Below are 19484 nucleotides of genomic sequence, written 5' to 3'. Positions count from 1 at the left end.
ACTTTTTTAAAGGGTTGACGTCATTGACAGTGCTGTTATGTTCAGCAACAATGAGGTCATACTCATATTTTTTTCTTGTTTACGTCAGATTCTAGAGATTTAATTCTTTTTGTATAATAATTTAAATAGTTGCAGTGATGCTTATACCAGTACAACTTTTTGAAAGCATTCGTTTCTATGTAGGCTATTTTAATGTAGAAACTAATTAACTTCCGTTTGAAGTACAGATAATAATTTGCAGTGATTCGATTGTTTGTAATTGTGTGAAGCTTTTTAAAAATGAAAGCAAATGAAAGTGTCAGTAAAAAGGAACACTTCAGTACTGTAGTCTAGTATATGTATGGTGCCTTACTACATGCTAATAGAGGTCTAGTCAAGCGTTGTCCCATGTCATGAATAAGTATAGGACCTAACAGAGAAGTGAAAGGATCTTGCTGCCTGGGGGAGGAATCCATTGTTTCAGTCAGATGGCTCTGCACATCTAGTTTCAAATGTCAGTCTATGATCAGTAATTGTTGTACAGAGAAGTGGGGTAACTGGAACACCTGGTTATTAGAACCAGGTTCTGCAAACAGTAACTAAACAAAGTTGAGTATAATGTAAAATTGTTATGGAAAGTCTTTGCAGCAGTCAGTTATGCCTCAGTCAGTGCCATAGTTTTATATTCGACACATGACAGGAAGATAAGATATCTTTGCCCTCTTGTACATTAATTTTTGTGCCTAAAATTTTAGGGATTAAATTTGAAGTACCGTAAGGCTGGAAAGTAGATGGAATATTTAGTGTGTCTGTTGGCTATACTAAGGGAAACCAATGTGGAAGTCAATACACTAGATATAAAGGAGGCAGTAAATGAAGGTTAGGTGGAAGTAATGATATTGCAACAAGAATTTGACAGGGCTATGAAAGAACTAAGTTGAAAAAGTCACCTCAAGTAGATCATATTCCCTCAAAATTATGAAGATCCTTGGGAGCGAAAATCATTACAAAAATATATTACCTTTTATGCAAGATATATCAGACAGGCAAAATACTCTCAGACGTAAAAAAAGTATGTAATAATTCCCATTACTAAGAAGCCAGGAGCTGAGAAATGTGAATATTACCAAGATATCAGTTTAATAAGCTATTTCTAAAAAATACTGACAGGAATTATGTAGGATCTAAGAGAATGGAATAAAACTGTTAAGTCAAATTCAGGGAAGATGAGTTCGGGTAGCTACTGGGAAGAGGTAGGAACATGTTAGGCCATAGTGACCTTATGATTTATTTTAGCTGACTGAAGAAACCCAAACCTACATATGTAGCATTTCTAGATTCATGTGCAGTGTTGACTGTTACAGTTCAAAATTCTGGAGTTAGCAGGGATAAAATACTGTGTGTATGTATGTGAGAACAAAATGTTGCCTACAACCTGTACAGAAACCAGACTGCAGTTTTAATAATCAAAGGGCATGATATGGAAACAGTAGTTGAGAAGGAAGTGAGACAGGGCTGTACATTGAACAAACAGTATGGGAAGTCTGAAGAAATTTGGGAAAGGAATTAAAGTTAGGGAGTAGAAGTAAATAATTATACCTCGCCGTTGACACTGTAATTTGTCAGCTACCAAATGGCTTTAAAATGCAGTTGAACAGAATGTATATTGTCTTGAAAAAGAGGGTGTAAGATGAAGATCAATAAGAGTAAAACAAGGTTAACTGAATGTAATCTAATTAAATCAGATGCTGAAGGAATTAGATTGGGGTCTTTCCACATCAGAGACCAGAGGTCTCCACATCAGAGACCAGAGGTCTCCACATCAGAGACCAGAGGTCTCCACTCAGCCATCTCCACATTTAATGAAATTTGATGTGAAGGTTCTACATGGTCTTTGATGGTTATATACCAAACTTTGGATCAGTATCTTCAGTGGTTGAATTTTTAGGGGCTTCTAAAGAGAGGCTATTCATCTTCACATCACAGGTGATGGTGAAAATGTGATAAGTTTTCTGGGCTTTTTTTTAAAAGTTCTAAGTAACATTTGGTCTCTTTTTTATAAAAAAAAAAAAAAAAAAAAAAAAAAAAAAGCTGTATTGTTTAATTTCTGGATCTTGCATTTTGTTAAGTAAGAATACATTTAAAAAGTTGTAATTTTAGCACTTCGAGAACATTGAAAAGTGAAATGTTTTAGTCATTAAGTCCCATATTTTTTATATTTGAGTTTGTGAAGCAGTTTCAAACATTAATTTAACACATGCCATAAATACAAGTATAATACGTAAGCAAAACAAAAATACTAAATAATCAGTTCCATTTTTGGTTAAACAGATCTACAATTTTGTATCGTCTTCCTGATGACGTTGGTGGTGCTTCTAAAGTCTTGAAAATACGTTGCTCAGGAATCCAGCAAGTGTCTTCAGCAGTTGGCCAGTGGGAGGAATGAGCAGAACTGCGTTGTTGCATAAAGCTGAAGAGAACATCTTGTTGTTCATGTGAAATTTCACACACATTTCCAGCTCACCAAAAATTGTCATACGTACATGCAACACACAATACTGGTTGTAAACTTGCTATTGAGATTGCTGGAATTTCTTCATCTGCTTCAAAGGCATTAACTGTGAATGCTGTAGCATCCTTCCCAGATAGCACAGTAAGCCAGTTTCAAACTTGTTTCCAGATGTAAAGTTCAAGTATATAAGCTTGATCAAAGCTGGAATATTCAAGCCTGTTCGTTGGATTCAAGCTTGAAACAAACATCAAAGTTGGCAGAGTTCAAGCTATATTTCAAGCTTGACTTATGAAGTTTGGCTCCAGCTGTATCTACACACGTGGAATACAGCCTGGTATTTACAGCTTGTTTTAAGCTATATAATTATTAATCTGAATTTATTGAACCTAGTTAATTAAATAAATATCAGAATGGAAATGGTGTGAAAAAAATTATCAAGACATGTATGTTTAAAAAATTTTATTTTCAAAGTGTTTAAAATTGTTTTATTTTAAAATTTAATTATTCTGAAGCCCCTCCGGCCCCAGCACACAGACCAGAGCAGGATCAAATATCGCTGACTTCTGCTGGTATAATGATCCTGTAACAGGTAAAAGAAAATGTTAGCCATACCTAAACATAAAAAATGCAAAAAGTTGAAACTGATCAATCTAAATATAATTTATGCCCCAGATTAGCAAAATAACTTCAAACTCACTGATGTAGTAAGAATCATTAACTAGTATAAAAGTCACTGAGTAAGCAGCTGCTTCTGGTGACTTCATTCCAAAGGGTTTTTAAAGTAATTTGAAACAACTTTTTGTTTGAAATTTTGAAAGTAAAGATGACATTTGGGTAATTTTGTGATGACTTCATGAAGAAGCCACACATCACTATTTCTAACAGTTTCAGGGCCATTTAATCTGAATTATAAAGAAACAATTACTTGAAATCATGTACACCTCGTACTGTAAGCTTATAAGGAAACTACCGTTTGGAAAAATGTAGACGGTTTATTCTATCCACAATTATATTTTGGTGAGTAAAACTGAATCAAAATGAAATAAAAGATGAAATCGAAATGAATTTAAGAAATTACCAGTTCAGTGGAACTGAAATGTAAAAAACAAAAAATGTTCTCCTTGTCATATTTTAATATTGCCTTCATTTCAGCCACATTACAAATAACAATAAAAGTAAGAAGTACCAGTAGGACTTGCAGTATTATTTCACCTAGGGAACAACAAAATTAAGAGCAATTGAAGACCAGTCAAAGCTACGTAAATAAAAAATACTGACACCTATGTAGTGACTGGTTCTTGATGCACTTTTCCCGTTCACCATGTCATTACTATTTGTATTAGCAAAGAAATGTTTCACACTTCACGATTATTCATTCATGGTGTGACACACGCGAGTATTTACAAGTAAACAAATGTAATAGGGCGATATATATAAAAAGGCGAGATTTTAAGAAGGTAAAATAACATTAAGTTTTAATTTATTAGTGCCACGTACTAGAGAGCTAGTTTAAGATGACCTCTTTTTGCTGAACAACTTGTAATATGTTTTCTTAGCTGGTAATCCGTTTCACTTTCATCCAGGTTCAATTTTTCTACGTAAAAGAATATGATATTTCTTTACGTACGTAATAATATTTAACATTTTTAATATGAGAAAAAATGCACCAGCGTACCTGTAACACACTATATATCTCCTTCAGACCCGGTGTAGCAGTTAAGGCAGGGGACGCCACACACTTTCCGAACTATTTTCCAGTATAAAACAAACTTCACAACAGTCAATAATCATTAATGCACGTCACAAAAATAAAATGGCTGTAAACCTAGCAGATTCAGTGCAACTGCAAGGCTTATAAACGCTTGTGGCGCTTCCCGTGGACGTCTATGGAAGCTATGCTGCGCGCGCATCTGCTGTACAGCCTCCCAGAGAAATTACAGTTTATTTCAAGCTTGGGAAAATTATTTTAATTCAAGCTAAATTTTTACAGCTTGATGTAAACTTTGTAACACGTTGATTTTTCAATCTTGAATTTTCAACTGAACGTAAACTCGATATCCACCTTGAAATAAGCTGTGTAACAGGTTGATTTTTCAATCTTGAATTTTCAACTGAACCTAAACTCAATATCCACCTTGAAATAAGCTTGAGTGCTAGCTGGGTTGGAAACTCTGCTTACTCTGAGCTGATTACAATTAATTGCTTAAATTGGCGATATTATCTTGTTACAGATAGTGTATGTCCCATTGCAAACCATGTTTCTTAACTGGTGGTTTACTTTTTTTCCAGGCTTTATGCCTGGGATACTGTCATCACAGAATTTGAACAGATCATATGGAGTCAATATTTGGTTATATGGGCCTCTGCAGACTAGCACAGGCTGCTAATCGTTTTGCTGTTCCCCAAATATCATCACAAGGCAGTTTACTGTGGCTTGTTCCAAAAGAATTCCATTCGGCCGAGATGCCAAAAACCTTTTTGTGCAGACATCAGTTGATGAAATTTGTGAAATTCTTATTTATAGCAGCAGAACCATCATTAAAATAATAAATAGTCTTAATGTTTTCACTCTTTGTCTTTAAATATGCTATTAACATTATTTGAAAGGCATGGTCAGCAGTTGCATCATGACGGAGACAGTAGCTGATCATACAAATGCTGATATTCTGACATTATTTGCCACCAAAATAGACAACAAATGGATGTAATGTGACCTGACTATACTCCCAATGAAATCCTTGCAGAGCATATTGAACAACAAATGAATAATTATGAGCAAAATCCATCAATATAATTAACCCATTTTCTGCAAGATTTCTTTTTAGCTCCTTAAGGTATGAACATTGGTGTTTTGACACAAAGTGATGGCTTCTTAAACTGGTAATTTTCAAAATCGGTGCCTCTATGAAATCTTCAACGGTTCTGACATGTCTCCAATGTGTGTGTGTGTGTGTGTGTGTGTGTGTGTGTGTGTGTCAGTATTGACCCATTGCTTGCTTTCCATTGTTTCTTCAGGGTCATGGTCTTTAAAAGCGTCTTCAAGAAAAGCCTCGTATGTGATCCAGAAGCACCACCTGTAGTACACCATTTCAGCCTGAGCGTACAAAATTAATGAGAAACTCAGCTGATTTCCACATTGCTTATTGTAAGCAATGAACATTTCTTTCAGGTGACAAAGGAGCAGGTGTTTCTGCGTATGAATCTTTTCCTCATTTATTTGTACTGCAACACAATCCTTTTTGCCTGGCCATAACCAAGAAAATTAATTACCTTCAAAAAAAGTAAGGACTTTTTGTTTTACTTCATTACTGAGCTTTTTCCCTTTTCGATTTGCAGGTGTTGCCAAAATTCCATCTTCCATCTTTAGTTTCCTGATCTTCGTCACCATTTAAGTTGAACAGCAAATTAGCAAATTCTTTGGCCCCCCTCCCCCCCGCTCCCCCTCCCAACAGCCCAGCTTTTTCTGACCAGGGTCAAAATTTGAACTTTACTGCAATTGCTTGAAGTCTGAACCTTAATCTTAGTTCTTCAATTAAGATTCCATATCTTTACATTTTTGCTTGCCACCCTTCTGTTTGTATTTGAGTAATATCTACTGCTCTACCAGCAGCTGCGACAGTTACCTTAAAATGCTATGTATCCCATTGGATCCCTTTTGCTGAGCCGTTGAAGCTTTAGTGGTGTTCCTCAAAGCAATCATAATGAAGTATTAGCAGTAAAGCAAGCATGAACAACATCCATGTCTTCAGTGGATAGTGATTCTTGCTTACCCTAAGGGGGTGATTTCTTTTGGGCCACTTCATCTCTACATTTGATACAAATTTTCTGACAAGGTTTAAAAACCTTAGTAACTTCAGCCTATCACTCATCTCAATAGTTACGTGTTTTTCTTTATTGAATGTGTTCCAGGAAGTCTTCTGCAGGAATTAAATTTTGTCATCAACAAGGCATTATGGTATGAATAAATTTGGGTGTCTTCAGTAAACTCAAGCGCAGACCTATGTCATAGAAGCTCCTTATCGATTGGTGACATTTCGTTAACTGATTGTAGTTGACTTTTGCCATAATAGAATGGTGATGACTTAAGACAGTCAGCTCCATCTGATCCACCAAATTAGCAGGATACTAGGGTCTCTTGGTTATACAAACCTGTAACAAGCAACTTTGAAAGCTGATGAATATCCTGGTTTGAAGCATATAATATTAAGTCTTGTTTGTATATAAACCATATAAATTAGGCTGTCAAAACAATTGTTTCAGTGTGTACCTTGAGCTACAACAGTGATTGATTATTCAAACACTGAGTACTCAACACGAAGATTGTGCGTTACCAACACCAAAGATTACACCGCACAGAGGAGTGCCACTGTGAAAATTGCCTATAATGAAAGCAACAGTTGAAAGTGGTGATTCAGCAATGTATCACTGCTGCGAGGATAGTCTTCAAAAACTATTGCTGCATTATAATGTCAATGGAGACAATGTAAATGCATATATGCACCACCATGCATTGTAGGGTTAAAACATCATAAAGCAACATAGCATTCCATTACAATCTTCTAGATTTTATACTCTTAAAGAGCCTTTTCTGAGGTTTTGTTATATTTATATTCCATATCTATACTGTAAAATAATGTAAAAACATTTCTTATTAGCATAGTTACATTCCATAAACTACAGGCAAGTCTTACAATATTAAGACATAACAATTACACATTTCTTGATTTACAACTTCAAATTGTATTAATTTTTTGTTTATTGATAATCCATTTTCCTTACTTTTGTTATATATTCTTACTCATCAAAATTAAAGATCCAGAAATTAAACAGTATAGCTCTCAAAGCTTAAAACATGCTCTTTCCAGCTGTGGCAAGAAGAAGAAGAGAGGGAAAAAAGGGGAGGTTGAACCAGACACAGTTGAGATATTTCCCGCCAAAAATATCTTAAAATTTGCATGAAGAAAACATTGAACAACTTTGCAGACACATATCTTTTCATCTAAGCATTCTATGTTATTAAATTTGATCCATATATAGACATCATACATGGGAATAACACTGTGAAGTTTTGGTGTGATTGGTTCATATGAAAAGTAGCAGTGCTTAGTCAAACCTTGGCTCCCAGAATAGTGCGACGAATTTTTTATTCACTTTAGACGCTTGTATCCATATTTCGGTATGGTTAAATCCCTATTTTTGCCATGGTGTGATTCAGCAAAGCAAATGACCAAATGTTTCCTAGAACTTTTTTAAATGCCTAGCAAACTTGTCACATTTTCACCTTTGTCCGTGATACGAAGGTGAATAGCCTCTCTTTAAAAGCTCCTAAAAATTTAACCACTAAAGATACTGAACTGAAATTCGGTATATAACCACCAAGGAGCATATAGAACCTTCACACCAAATTTCATTAGGTTTGGAAGTGGCTGAGTAGGGACACTTTCTAATATCAGTCCTGTTGACGTGGAATGACCCATTAGGCAATTAGATGCCATAAGTAGTAGAAGAGTTCTGCTATTTGTGCATCAAATAACTGATAGTAGATTTAGAGAGATTGTAAAATACAAACAGGCAATAGCATGTAAAGCATCTCTGAAAAAGGAACTTCTTTAATATTAAATATAATTTTAAGTGGTAGCAGTTATTTGCTGAAGCTGTTTGCAAATGTTGAGCCTTGTACTGAAGTGAGCACGGATAACAAAGGGTCAGACAAGAAGAGAATAGGAGCTTTTTAAATGTGGGGGTACAGAAGAAATTTGGGTTAAAATAAGTGTTGGAACCCACCCCTCACACACACACACACACACACACACACACACACACACACACACACAAAGTGTGTCACTGATCTGTAGCATAGTCCCAGGTCTAGGTTAGCCAATGAATTTTAAATCAGAAAATCTGGTTGCGTTAACAAATTGACCAGTAGCAAAACCTAATGTTTACATCCATGCTGTATTGGAAAATGTAAGGGGGGGTGTGGAGGGGGGGTCCCAATACATAATTATTACTGAAATTGAAAATGAAGTAACTTACGAGGAGGTACTGAATCTAATCTGGGATAGAATAATTTGTGGCATAATTTAACTAAAAGAACAGTGTAGTTGAGAGAACACGTTCTGAGACATCAAAGTCATCAGTTTGGTATATTAGGTTTTTTTGGGGGGGAGAGGGGTGTACAATTTTTTAGGAGAAGCCAAGGTTTGACTACAAATGGAAGTAGGTTTGATGTAGTCACACAGAGATGAAGAGGCTCTAATAGGATAACCTGGCACGGAGAGCTGGAGCAAAGTAAACCTTGGACTGAAGATTAAACCAACCATTCTCCTTTCATATGGTAGTTGTTTATATTGCCTGTTCTAATTATGCCAGGTAAAGTGACTTTTGGTCTTTGGAACAATGTAAATATACAGAGGGGTCCAGAAAAATGTAGACATTCTTTGATAATTAATATCTTTGGAACAAAGTGACTTATCATTGCAAGTTTGCGCAGTAGTTCAGTCCATTATTTTCTTGACAGATCTTGCCACACGTTTTGCAGCAGATGACATTACAGCAGTCAATGAAGTAAGATTCTCATGTGAGCTATGCAAGTGCTACTGGTAGTACAAAAATGTAATGTAGGTATAACAGCAATTTGGCGTAATGTGTATGGAAGTCGGCCACCGGCACGTGTAATAATTTATTATATTCGGGACAAATTTGAAGCTGACAATACTGGTCTGGATATGTGTAAGGAAAGGTCTGGCTGACCAACAAGATCAAGTCCAGCTTCCAGCGTTGCTGTGTTGCACCATTTTTCTAGGTCACCTCAAAATCGGTGAAGCAGGCTGCACATGAAAGTACGTTAATCCAATCAAGTTTACAATGAATCTGAAGACTGCAGAGTTGTGGACACTGTACCTTCCGAGATCACTTTGCGCTATGAATGAGGACAACCTGGATCGAAGGATGGAGTACTGCAAGTAGATTGAAGGCACGCTTCACAAGGATGAACGGTTTGCGGGGATGGTTATCTGGTCTGATGAGACACTATTCAAACTTAACGGCACTGTAAACCACCAAAACTGCATGTACTGAGCTGCTGAAAATCTTCACGTTCACATGGACAAACGTCTTAGCCTACCGGGTGTTAATGTGTGGTGTGGACTGTTATTGCGCAGTTCGATTGGCCCATCCTTCTTTGAAGGTGCCATAACTGGTGAGGTGTACCCTCGTATGCTGCAAACATCGATTTTACCTGCCATTTGAGAGGTGTTTGGAAACGAAAGATTTTACTTGCAACGAGATGGCATCCCACCTCACTGCCACAGAGATGCCAGAGCCTGCTCGGATGAAAATCTACCTGGACGAAGGGTAGGTCGAAGAGGAGCTGTAGAGTACCCACTGTGCTCTCCAGACTGTACAACTCTCTACTTACCTGTGCGGACGTTGAAAAATGTTTATCAACAGAAGCTAGCTACAGTGAATGAGTTAAGAGAAACCATAGAGGCGTCTTGTGCGGCTATCACAGTGTCAACAGCGACAGCTGTAGTTTGGTCGACAATTCAGTGTTGACTGCTAATGGGGATCACTTTGGACACACAAAATAACCTTCACCTTGTGCAAGAGTTGTAATGGAATGTCATTTTGTTCCATTAATATTGACTATCAGAGTGTGTCTACATTTATCTGGACCCCTTCATACTCTGATGATGGTCATCAAGTAATTAGAATATTTGAGGGGATTATTAGAACACTTGGTTACATTAGTAAAGTTTCTTTGCACTGAAGAGTATAAGAATAAAGTGGAGTCTTTTTTCACAAAATTGTTTCGAAAGGAAGAGTAGAATCCATAGGCTCTTGATACACTTAACAAACTGATCAAATCAGATGTGTCCAGAGCACACAGAACTTCATTGTTTCTGAAAATCCTATAGCACCAATTTCTTTCAGCCCTTTACCTGCTCCACCGAGTTTTCAACTGGTACGGTACCTCTTGAATCAGCACATTTTCAGGGTGTGCTTCCAGTGCTCGCTACTGTTATATTTAAAATGGGTGGATTTATATGGCAACACGTGTGTACTAGTTTGAAAAATATTTTCTTTCACATGCTAGATGACAAGAAAGTTTACAAATCTCTGGGAGACAGTTCACTATTTCACTACAGTCAATAGGTTTTCAGCCTCTTTAGTGTTCATGATTTAAAACTTGTTTGTATGTTACCAAATTCAACAACTCCATGTCAGACACTGGATGTCACTTTCTAGAGGCTTCGGAGGGATGCGTATGAGGAGTGGCAGAAGTTCGCAGCTCACCGAATAAAGGTTATTAATCTACAATGGTAATCTAGGATAGAATAATGACAGCATTATGGAAAGGATAGATTGCTGCTCACCATATAGTGGAAATGTTGAGTCGTAGAGAGGCACCACAAAGCAAGTAAGCATTTGGCCAAAAAGCCCTCTGAATTGACACACCCCTCGCTGCCCCTCCTCCCTCCACACACACACACACACACACACACACACACACACACACACACACACACACACACACACACACACAAGCAGCTATGCATGATGGGAGAAACAGTCTGGCTGATGGCAGTAAGTGGGGGCTGGGTGGGGGAGGAATGGTAGGGTAGGGGTGTGAGCATACAGGGACGAGTTGGGGAGAGCGTAGGGCAGTGAATTGCAGTCGGGATGTTAAACAGAGGGCAGGATGAAGGAAGTGGAAAAGGAGAGATATAAAAAGATGTGGTGCATTGGTGGAATAGAAAGTTTGTAGTATTGTAATGAGAACAAGGAAGGCGGTAGGTAGGTGAAGGACAGAGACTATCTAAAGGTGAGTTTACACCTGTGCACCTTACAGCACACGGAAGTAGACGTCCCCAGTGCAAACACAGGTGTGAATGGAATCACTAGCACATTCATGTTAAGGAAGTGGCATGCAACCTACACACGTGCCTGTATTTAGCGTATGGGCCAAGCATTCACACAGCAACTAGCCGCAAGGTCTTCAGGTGTAAAAGCACCTTAAGGTTGAAGCTAGCAGGCCTACGGGATATATTGCAGGGAGAGTTCCCGGCCACGCAATTCAGAAATGCTTGTGTTGGTAGAAAGGATTCAGATGGCACAGGCTGTGAAGCAACCATTGAAATTAAGAATGTTGTTAGGCATTGTACTCAGCAACCGGGTTTTCTAGCTGTTTCTTGGCCATTTGTGCAGACCGACAGCTTGTCGGTTGTCGTGCCTACATAAAATGCAACACAGTGGTTGCAGCTCAGCTTATAGATTGCATGATTGGTTTCACACGTAGCCCAGGTTTTGATGGCATAGGTGATGCTTGTGACCGGACTGAAGTAGGTGGTGGTGGTGGTGGGAGGAGGTATTGGAAAGTTTTTGTGTCAAGGTCATATTCCTGGGATATGAGCCATGAGGCAAGGGGTTGGGAACATGGATAGTGTAGGGATGGATGAGCATATTGTTTAGGTCTGATGGATGACAGAATGCCACTGTGGGAAGGTAGGAAGGACAGTGGATAGGGCGTTCCTCATTTCAGCTCATGACGGGAGCTGGTGGAAACCCTGGTGGAGAATGTGATTCACTTGCTCCAGTCCTGGGTGGTACTGAGTCACGAGGGGATTGCTGTTCTGTGGTCGGATGATGGGACTTTGGCAGGGGGTGGGTGGCTGGAGAGATAAGACACGGGACATCAGTTTCTGTACAAGGTTGGAAAGATGATTACAGTCTGTGGAGGTCCAGTGAGACACTCTGTATATTTCGAGAGGGACTACTCGTCACTACAGGCACAACAGCCACAGGTGGTTAGGCTGTATGGAAGGGACTTGTTGGTATGGAATGGGTGGCAGCTGTTGGAGTGGAGGTACTATGGGTAGTTGGTAGTTTTGATAAAGACGGAGGTACTGATGTAGCCAACTTTGAGGTGGAGGCAAACATCTAGGAAGGTGGCTTGTTTGGTAGAGTAGGACCAGATGAAGCAAATGAGGGAGAAGGTGTTGAGGTTCTGGAGGAATGTGGATAGTGTATCCTCAGTTCTGGAAGAATATGGATAGTGCCTCACTCTTGATTGTGGAGAGTCAGCAGTAGCATTTATACAAATTGGTAGGATTACGAAGTTGGATACTGGTTTTCATATGTACCTCTTGTATTGTATGTTTCTTGGAATGTGACAGGATATTTTGGGATATTGCTTCATATTCTAATGTTGTAGTGTGGCTGAGGGTTGGCAAAACTAACAAATGTGAGTGGAGGAAAGCTGGCTGTGGTAATTGGTTGATCTGTAGCATAGCTCAGTGATTTGTTTCAAAGACTTTTTGTGGCATTTTCAAAATTTCCAGATTATGGTTATGCAGGAACCTAAAAGTATGTTTAAAATTTTATGGAATGTTTAGTTTTATATAACAAAATCCTGGGAGAAGAAACAATACAAGCAAGAGTATATATTTGTGTTCATTGGAAGTTCTCTAAGACCAGGATAGAAAGACACTGATATTTGTGAGACAAATTTGAGGTTCTCACAAAGTGTATAGAGTGGAAGAAGCTGACGTCACAGTAGAGCCTATGAAGGACATTTTATCAATTTTACCAATATTTTCTATTGATGCAAGTGGTCTTAGAAGAAAAAAAAACTAGTAACACTAACCTATGTAATGGCATCAAATGTAACTTATTATGTGAAACAGTTATTCTGTTATAAATTTTTATAATCAGGGCAAGACTTTGTGCTTACCCTGTATTTTATAGGCATCTTTATGTTTTCACTATGCACTCACAACTGAAAAGAGCGATGTGACGTGATCGACGGGCATGCTAAAGACACTATCCAACACATACATGCAAAGCTTCATCAGATTTTCACTAAAACTAAACTAAACTACTCCCGAACAGGCCATGAGGGCCCAACGGTACTGACCAGCCGCCGTGTCATCCTCAGCCCATAGGCGTCACTGGATGTGGATTGGCGGGGCATGTGGTCAGCACACCGCTCTCCTGGCCTTACGTCAGTTTCCGAGACCAGAGCTGCTACTTCTGAATCAAGTAGCTCCTCACTTTGTCTAACAAGGGCTGAGTGCACCCTGCTTGCCAAAAGCGCTCGGCAGAACGGATGGTCACCCATCCAAGTACTAGCCCAGCCCGACAGTACTTAACTTCGGTGATCTGAGGGGAACCCGTGTTATCACTGCGGCAAGTCCGTTGGCATCCGATTTTCACAGTGGTTTCCATTTCGGGACTGATCGGAATTTACTTTCTGAATATCCTTTGTAGATAATATTGGAGACACACAGTTTGTGTGTGTGTGTGTGTGTGTGTGTGTGTGTGTGTGTGTGTTCATCACAAAAGTAGCTTGTTTTGTTACAAACTATAGACAACAGACAAAATCTTTTATTAAATATGTGAGCTGCTTCTCATTCCAGGAAGCCGTGTCGAAACTCCAGTGGTCCATATCGCAGCTGCAGAGTGGCTGTCATCCCAAGGCAGATCTGGACGCGTCTGAGTGTGTGAGTGGACTGAAAGACCTGGACGTGGGGCCCATGATCGCTAAGGGCTGCAGTGCTGTCGTGTATGCCGCGAAACTAAAGGAAACAGGTAAACGTGGCTCTTAAGCCGTTCATTGTGAATGCATTGGAGAAATTAAATTTAATTTGGTATCCTGGCACTTAATGTTCTGTCAAGTGAATTTTATGTTAGTTTCTCCCACATTGTTTCTTTTGCACAGTTTATAGTTTGAGAATGTTAACTACACTACTGGTCATTAAAATTTCTATACCAAGAAGAAATGCAGATGATAAACGGGTGTTCATTGGACAAATATATTATACTAGAACTGACATGTGATTACATTTTCACGCAATTTGGGTGCATAGATCCTGAGAAATCAGTACCCAGAACAACCACCTCTGGCCGTAATAATGGGCATTGATACGCCTGGGCATTGATACGCCTGGGCATTGATACGCCTGGGCATTGATACGCCTGGGCATTGAGTCAAACAGAGCTTGGATGGCGTGTACACGTACAGCTGCCCACACAGCTTCAACACGATACCACAGTTCATCAAGAGTAGTGACTGGCATATTGTGACGAGCCAGTTGTTCGGCCACCATTGACCAGACGTTTTCAATTGGTGAGAGATCTGGAGAATGTGCTGGCCAGGGCAGCAGTCGAACATTTTCTGTATCCAGAAAGGCCGCACAGGACCTGCAACATGCAGTTGTGCATTATCGTGCTGAAATGTAGGGTTTCGCAGGGATCGATGGAAGGGTAGAGCCACGGGTCGTAACACATCTTAAATCTAACGTCCACTGTTCAAAATGCCGTCAATGCATACAAGAGGTGACTGAGACGTGTAACCGATGGGACCCCATACCATCACACCGGTTGATACGCCAGTATGGCGATGACAAATACACGCTTCCAATGTGCATTCACCGCAATGTCGCCAAACACGGATGCAACCATCATGATGCTGTAAACAGAATCTGGATTCATCTGAATAAATGACGTTTTGCCATTCGTGCACCCAGGTTCGTCATCACGAACAACATCGCAGGGGCTCCTGTCTGTGATGCAGCGTCAAGGGTAACCGCAGCCGTGGTCTCTGAGCTGATAGTCCGTGCTGCTGCAAACGTCGTCGAACTGTTTGTGCAGATGGTTGTTGTCTTGCAAACATCCCCATCTGTTGACTCAGGGGTCGAGATGTGACTGCACGATCCGTTACAGCCGTGCAGGTAAGATGACTGTCATCTCGACTGCTAGTGATACTAGGCCGTTGGGATCCAGCACGGCATTCCGTATTACCTTCCTGAACCTTCAGATTCCATATTCTGCTAACAGTCATTGGATCTCAACCGGCACGAGCAGCAGTGTCGCGATACGATAAACCACAATCGCGATAGGCTACAATCCGACCTTTATCAAAGTCGGAAACGTGATGGTACGCATTTCTCCTCCTTACACGGGGCATCACAACAGCGCTTCACCAGGCAACGCCGGTCAACTGCTGTTTGTGTATGAGAAATTGGTTGGAAACTTTCCTCATGTCAGCACGTTGCAGGTGTCGTCACCGGCGCCAGCCTTGTGTGACTGCTCTGAAAAGCTAATCACGTGCATATCACAGCATCTTCTTCCTGTTAGTTAAATTTCGCGTCTGTAGCACATCATCTTCGAGGTGTAGCAATTTTAATGGCCAGTAGTGTATGTTCTTTGCATCTGCAAGGTGAGCCTGTGCAGGATAGTCAATGTGAGGGCACCGTTTAGGGGTTGTTAAATTATAAGATACGCAGTGTGTTTGGAATTTCCCATTACAGACTTCTAGGACTTTTATAGTGGAGTGAGTATATAATATTTTTAATACGAACGCATGTCCTGAAATGTACTGTTTCTGTTCTATGACACTTTCAATTCAGATGTATGACGTGTCCACAACTGCTGGGGCAAAGAGAATGTGCATCTCCGATACAGTAAATGTGGTTCGGTACACATTTTAGGAATACACAGATGTTCTCCTCTTGCATGACGAAGCTCGAGATAATGGGAGAGCTACCAGTCGGCTGTACCACAAACGTTTTCCGCAACATAGCGTGCCACTGGACAAAGCTTTCGCCCGAGTTACACAGTGGCTCCAAGAAACCGGTACCCTGACCGTGCTGAGGCAGGAAACTGGTGCTCCACAGCAACACCACATGCCCGAATTTGGAGATGTACTACATCGCATTGAACAAAACCTATCAACAAGTACTCAAACAATTGCACAGGCAATGGGTGTTAGTCACAGTTTCATCTGGGATGTTCTGCGTGAGCAGCAGTGGCATCCATACCACTTACAAAGGGTACACACTATCAGTCCAGTCAATTTTGTGCAGCATGTTACCTACAGCATACGATTCCTTCACTATTGCATCGACACACCTGTTTCCACTTGTTCACATATAAATGTAAGCTCATTAGGGACCATGTTCTGTATCCACAAAACGGCCTTGTCTGGGCAATTAAAACCCTCGTGCCATGCATTTTCTACATCTACATACATACATACATACATACATACATTCATACTCTGCAAGCCACCATGTGGTGCATGGCAGAGGGTGCGCTGTACCACTACTAGTACTTTCCTTTCCTCTTGCACTTGCAGATAGAGTGAGGGGAAAATGGCTGTCTACACGCCTCCGTTGTTGTTGTTGTTGTTGTTGTTGTTGTTGTTGTTGTCTTCAGACCAGAGACTGGATTGATGCAGCTCTCGATGCAACTCTATCCTGCACAAGCTTCTTAATTTCCAAGTAACTACTGCACCCCACATACTTCTGAATCCACTTAGTGTCTTCATCTCTTCGTCTCCCTATACAATTTTTACCCTCCACACTGCCCTCCAATACCTATCGCCTTAAAATAGGACATTTTCCCCACATTCATAAAAGAGCTGACTGCGTTCCCACGGTTCAGTGTTGGTCCGAAGGGCTTGTATGTGATCGAGACACTAAACATTTATAATGTCATCTCTCTTGGATGCCTATGTGCTGCTTACGACAATTTTGTAAGGCCTGCGTGTTATAGGCAACTATTAATATCGCCATTGTTTGCCTTGATGTTGTAACCTGTATGTGTCCTAAAGTATGTAACTAAATTTATATGTATGCATGTTATATAAGTGGAATCCAAGCCCACTGTTATAGTGTTTTCTGTCCTCCCTAGATCCGATGATGGCGCCGAATCCGGTAGTCGGGGAATAATAAGAATTCCTGCATCTTGGCTACCAGTTTATTGTTTTATGTAAAATATATAGTATAAACAGCTACACACAAAGGGCCTGACACACAAGCAGTGGTTCGCAGACACCTATCATGTGTAAGACCTCTGCAATTGGTCAGTTGCTTTGACAGTTGCCCCACACGAGCAATTTGCTGAGCAGTTTCAACCACTCTTATGAATGCTGTTGTGGAGAGAAGTTCTACTATAAAAAACAAACTGCTGTGTTTAACAGTAGTTGCAATTGGCCTTTATATCCCTAAGAACATGTGAAGAAAAGCGGGGGGATTGTAATTTAATTATTACATTTTCAAACTATTTTCTTCGGAACTGTAGGTTATTTTACAGAATATATTACAGTGGAACCTCTCTTAACGAGCACTTCCAGTAACATGCAATTCGCATAATGAGCAAAACAAACGGTGTAAAAAAAAAAAACAAAACAAAAAAACCCTCACTTAATGAGCGATGTTTCACATAACGAGAGATGATGATTTAGTTTAATGTCACCAGCCATTTGCGCGGGGGAAATGTTCAACAAAATGAACACCTTTCATTGTTGGCAGCGACATATGAACAAAGTCTTTACTACGTATTGTAGTCTGGGTTTAGTGCTCTTTCTGCTAACATCTTAGTGCAGCCTGTGATCTCACATTTTTTCTAAACTTTTGTTCACACAGTGTTTTTTGTGTGCAAATTTTAATAACCTCTGTAAAAATGTGTCTGAAGATAAAGCCGAAAGATTATGACCATAAGAGAAAGAAATTTACCTCAGAAATGAAACATAAAATCATTGAAAAATGTGGACATGGTCCGAGTGTTGCTGATTTATCATGCACATAGTCAGTCTACATAAACTATTTGCACTATCCTCGAGAACAAGAACAAGATTAAAGAGATAGGGGGCTTCAAGTGGAGTGACAAGACTACCTAAACAACGGTGTCGTATTCTGGACGATATAGAAAAGTTGCTCCTTATATGGATGAATGAAAAGCAATTGCAAGGTGACACTTTAACGAGAACATCATTTGTGAGAAGGCAAGAATAATTTTCGTCAACCTCGTTAAGAAGACGCCAGGATCATCAGTGGCGGAAGAAATGTGTAAGGGAAGCCGTGGTTGGTATCGGACGCTTAAGAGAAGAACCGACAGTCACAGAGTTGTGAGGTGCGGCGATGCATCCAGCTCCGATACAGAGACAGCAGAGAACTTCATCAGCAACTTTGAGATGCTCGTAGATCCTGAGGGTTATCTACCACAACAGGTTTTTAATTGTGACGAGGCAGGTCTATTCTGGAAAGAGATGCCGAAATATACCATTGTAACAGCAGAGGAGAATGCATTCCTGGTCAGAAGCCAATGAAAGACTTTCTGACACTATTATTCTGTGCCAATGCAAGTGGTGATTTGAAAATTAAGCTGCTTCTTGTTTACTACTCAGAAATTGCGCAAGCCTTCAAGAAGTGTAAAGTCCAGAAGAGCAGTTTAGATGTGATGTGGAGGTTCAACAACAAGGCTTCGGTGACACGTGTTTTTTTTAAATAAATGAAATGTTTGGTTGAGATGAATCTGCCACTCCATGTCATGGTTGTGATGGACAACACTCCTGCCCATTCTCCAGGCCTACGAGAACAACTCCTTGAAGACTTTCAATTCATCAAGATCAGATTCTGCCACCCAACACCACGCCCGTCATGGACCAGGAGATTATTTCTAACTTTAAGATGCTCTACACTAAAGCACTCTTTGAGCATTGCTTTGAGTTTGACTTTAGCTACCAATCAAACTCTGAGAGTTTTGGTTAGCTACCAATCAAACTCTGAGAGTTTTGGAAATATCACTTCAACATCATTGCCTGCGTGAAGATGATGGAAAATTGTGGGAAGGGGTTACCAAAAGAATTCTCACTTCTGCTTGGAAGAAGCTATGTACCGGAGTGCATTGTTGAATGTGACTGAGGTATTTGAGTCAGTACCTGTGGAGCCTGTACTCAATAAGATTGTGTCTTTGGCCAAGAATACAGGGCTATAAGAGGATAACAACGATATCAGTGAGCTTGTTGAAGATAACAGCCAAGAAATGACCACCAAAGAACTGATGGAATTGCAATGTGTTTCACAGCAGGAAGTTGTAAAGAGAAGTTCTTCAGAGGGTTGGGGGGGTGGGGGGGTAAAATTAAAGCAGCAATCTTCTGATGCAATAAGAGAAATGCCGAAAGCATGGGTATTGCTTCCACCATACA

The 19484-nt window shown here is 39.9% G+C and overlaps 1 protein-coding gene across 2 annotated transcripts in view; it reads left to right on the top strand.

Annotated features, from left to right (window-relative positions):
• The window catches only part of LOC124720007 (serine/threonine-protein kinase Pink1, mitochondrial), a 112047-nt gene that overhangs the window by 716 nt on the left and 91847 nt on the right, over positions 1–19484 (top strand). For both annotated transcript variants that reach the window (XR_007006034.1, XM_047245244.1), the window contains exon 2: positions 13912–14083. Coding sequence is in view for 1 of the 2 variants with exons in the window: in XM_047245244.1 (XP_047101200.1) it covers positions 13912–14083 (172 nt within the window). In the remaining variant the exon portion in view is untranslated. The remainder of the gene's footprint in view (positions 1–13911; positions 14084–19484) is intronic.

Source organism: Schistocerca piceifrons, chromosome 11, assembly GCF_021461385.2.
Source record: "Schistocerca piceifrons isolate TAMUIC-IGC-003096 chromosome 11, iqSchPice1.1, whole genome shotgun sequence".
Taxonomy (NCBI): Eukaryota; Metazoa; Arthropoda; class Insecta; order Orthoptera; family Acrididae; genus Schistocerca; species Schistocerca piceifrons.
Note: the sequence above shows the minus strand (reverse complement) of the source record. Positions and strands in the feature narration are given on the sequence as shown.